At 49.7% G+C, this 3,562-nt stretch overlaps 1 protein-coding gene across 1 annotated transcript; it reads left to right on the forward strand.

The window, feature by feature from the left end:
• Nucleotides 1-672: 672 nt before the first annotated feature.
• CSUI_010772 (wd g-beta repeat-containing protein) lies at nucleotides 673-3,112 on the forward strand (the record flags this gene model as incomplete). The annotated part of the gene is made up of 1 exon (XM_068070873.1): nucleotides 673-3,112. A coding segment is annotated over exon 1 (1,479 nt), but the record flags the coding sequence as incomplete, so codon positions are not given.
• Nucleotides 3,113-3,562: the final 450 nt, after the last annotated feature.

A 3,562-nucleotide genomic window follows, 5' to 3' on the forward strand; every position in this document is an offset into this window, starting at 1 on the left:
GTCTTCACTTCCGCCGCAGTCGTGTTCTATCCCCTCAGCATGGTAAAGTGCCGAATAAGCCTTCCGCGGTTCGTTGTCAGTAGCAGTCTTTCTGGCGTTACCGCCTAAAGTGGTCCTACGAAGGCCGTTGTCATGGCTGCTAGCTTTCGCCCGTAAGTTTTAGGCTATTCCAGGCCTTCCTCTGTCATATCCTACGAAAAAGATGGCCGCATTACAGTTCGTCTCTCCGTAGTTCACCTAACGTTTCAAGTATTCACCACTTCTTTTTTCCGGGTCGCTTTGACGTACAGGCGGGACCCTGGCGTCTTTGGTCTGACACAGTGTTCTTTATCACAAATTGCAGAACGCAGTGTGCTACGCCAGAATTATCATCCTGACAGTAGAGCTCACGCCTGGTGTAATAGTGTGCGTGGCACGTCGCCAACGTACACGTACCGCGACGGAGGTAGATGTGCGTCACCCGTAACGTCAGGCGCCTTCGCATGCAATGAGGCGGGCGTACTCCAGGCCGTAGAAGGGTACCTGTATACAACAACGCAAGCCTTGTATACACCTGGCCTTCTGCAGCCCCGAGTACCGCTGCATACATCGCAGGACCTCACCGCAGGTTTGGACACCGGGCAGTGGCGTTCTGGACCTGCCTGTCCGGTTTTGTGTTGCGTCACCGTACATGAGCATGCAAATCTAGAACACTAGGGTGGGGTGAACGAGACTCCCAAGCTTTGAAGGCACTGCATGCTTTCTGTCCTGCGTTGGAGAAGACTCATTTATCCTTCTCACACTGTGCACTCGTACTGGCGGGCGGACGGAAAAACGGGGCGCATAAGCTGCTGCCGGAGAAACTTGTGTGAAGCACAACTTTTTCGGGTGTCGAGTCAATGTGCACTGCAAATCGATTCCCGGCATGCGCCCGCGGCCACCAAGTCTCCCAGTTTGGTATTGTGTGGCGGCGCCGTACGACGAAGAAAAGTCTTCGCTTGGTTTGATCCGGTAACTCTACACGGTTCGAAGATTTCGAGGCTGGGTCACGATGAAGAAACTTCTTAGATGCTGTTAGTGCCTGGTTAATAGGCTCGGACTCGCGAGATGCATGCGTTTTGAGGGGTAGGGAGATTTGTCTCGAGCTGGCCAAAGAAGGCAAGCTCCTGCTTTGTTCTTCGAAGTCGTGTTGTGCAGGTAAACAGTTACGCTTCCTGAACCGACTGTGTGTGTTGCTGCATCAGGTGCCGCTCTTCACGAATCCGGATTGGCCCTCTTTCCTGAGTGCATGCAGTCGGGCCTTTTTTTTTTTTTTTTTCAGTGACAAGCCGTGCACATCGGGAGGCAATCAGCAACTGTAGTTCCCTCCCCTTCATGATGGAACGGAAAGGCAGCCCAGCCTTCAATGAAACGCAGTGAATTACCCGAGGCTAACGCTCCTCTGTTTCACTGCTGTTATATCCCTCTTCGTTAGTGTCGGGGAGTTTCTGCAACAGAAGCTTCCCTCATATTCTCTTTACTTCTTGCGTTGTCTGCACTCATTCTGCTCTATTCTTGTTCCGCTTTCGGTGTGTGTACACTCCGGGAGACCCTACCGTGACTTGCGTCTCCGCTTCGTCGTTGCGAAATGTCATTTTCGTCCATTGATGGACAATGGAAGGAATGTCTTTCTCATCTTCCTTTTTGCCTGGTCACGATGATAGGCCGACTGCTATGAAGGAATCTATATCTTCTGTAGAAGGTAACCCGGTCTTCACTCTGCAGGCCTCCTATCAGTGTGGCTCATCTCCTTCCTCTCCCAATACAGCATCAAAGTGTTCTTCTCCTTTTCTTCAACATGTCGTAGCTAGCAGTGATGTCTCACGGCTATGTGTTTCATCTTCGTCTCGCTCTCTTCTTCTGTTTGATCCGCGGACCTTCCGGCCTGTGGATACACGACACGAGGCTCACACATCTCAAATCACAGATATTACTTTCTTAAGTTCCTCACCGTCTCTTCTTGCTTCTTCTTCTCAGGACGGTACTCTTCGTCTTTGGGATTTCCGTCTCTCTTCTTCTTCTACTACTACTACAGCTCCATGTGTAGGAACAATTAGGCTCGCCCCAGCTGGAAGTAAGGAGGCAGAGGTATGGAGCGTCGCGGTGAATAGCTCAGATCGATTGATAGCGGGGGGATGTAAAAGCTCATTCTTTCTGTTTGATTTGCGAAGGAGTTTTTCTTCTTTCTCCTCATCGCCTAATCAAGTCTCTTGCAATAGCGGGGGTGCAACGACTCTATCGAACACCGACATGCAGGCTCTTTCATCTCCGTCATCTGATCTGTCGACTCTAGTCAAACGCAAAAAGAAGAACGAACGACACAAAGGACAAACTCCGGAGGTAGGCGTCCAACAAGCGCTAGCTCGCATAGAAGTCCATTCGGACACCGTCACGTGTCTACTTTTTCACCCTTGGCTTGAATCGATTCTTTTCTCCGGCGGAGAAGATCATGTTGTATGTATCCATGATGTTTCTCTCAAGAAAGACAAAGGTGCTTATTCCTCTCCATCTTCCTCTTCTTTTCTTGAAGGAGTAGAAGACACGACCAATGGTCCTCACATACTCAGATCGATCGATCCAACTCACCGAGACACCACCCCCTATGCACGCCACGTTGAAGAAGAAGAAGAAGACGGAGATCTCACGATGGTGTCTTGCTTTTCGCATGGGAGACCTGTCAAGAAGATCTCTGTCCTTGGGCCTCAAGATGATTGTCTTTGTGTAGCTAGTCCTATGGAAGATATTGCTTTATGGCAGCTAGCTGGCTTGTCGGCGGGTAGACACGCGTGTCTTCGATCCCCTATGAAGGGTTCGACTCCCCACGGTTTTGGTGAAGCGGACCAAGATGAAGAATGCGCAAGCATGGAAGCAGAAACAGGATGTGCAACGGATTGTCCTTTCCGTGGGGAGATGGCTATGAGGTCCACTGATTCTTATGACTCTACAGACAGCAGCATGTGGACAGCTCAAGGAGAGAACAATGAAGTGCGAAAAATGCATGGAGCGGTTCATCTTATAGACAAGAAAGCGGACTGGTTGAACTTGCGTCTTCAGCCTTCTCTTGTCTGCGGCGAAAGCGGAGGATATCTTGTCGATAGCTTCTACGATGAAGGGTCTGGACGTCTCTTCTTTCTTGCTGGTAAGCAGGATACTACGAGCAGTACAGTCACTTAGCTCAGTCAGATTCTTCTTTCATATTCCACAATGTGGCTCTATGGTAACCACACTGGAGCCCAAGATCGCGAAATCCTTCCCGGATCTTTCTTCTTCTCGTCTTGTGGCTTGAGAATGTTCATCGTTCTTCTTCTTTCTTTTTCTACCCTCCGTGCATGCACTGGTGAAAATGCTTTCTTGGACATCCTGAGGCGCAGGTCGACATAAAACAGACAGTAGAGAAGTGTCTATGAACCAGCTGGACCGAGGCTTATCCACTATATCTCTGTCCGACTCCTTCTTCTCATCCGGAGGGAGATATCGACTCTTCTTTCTCACTCTTTCTCGGGAGTTGTGGTGGATCTTTCGTCTTTTTCTTTTTTCTCTTTTC

The sequence above is a fragment of the Cystoisospora suis genome (genome assembly GCF_002600585.1).
Source record: "Cystoisospora suis strain Wien I chromosome Unknown contig_8263, whole genome shotgun sequence".
NCBI lineage: Eukaryota > Apicomplexa > Conoidasida > Eucoccidiorida > Sarcocystidae > Cystoisospora > Cystoisospora suis.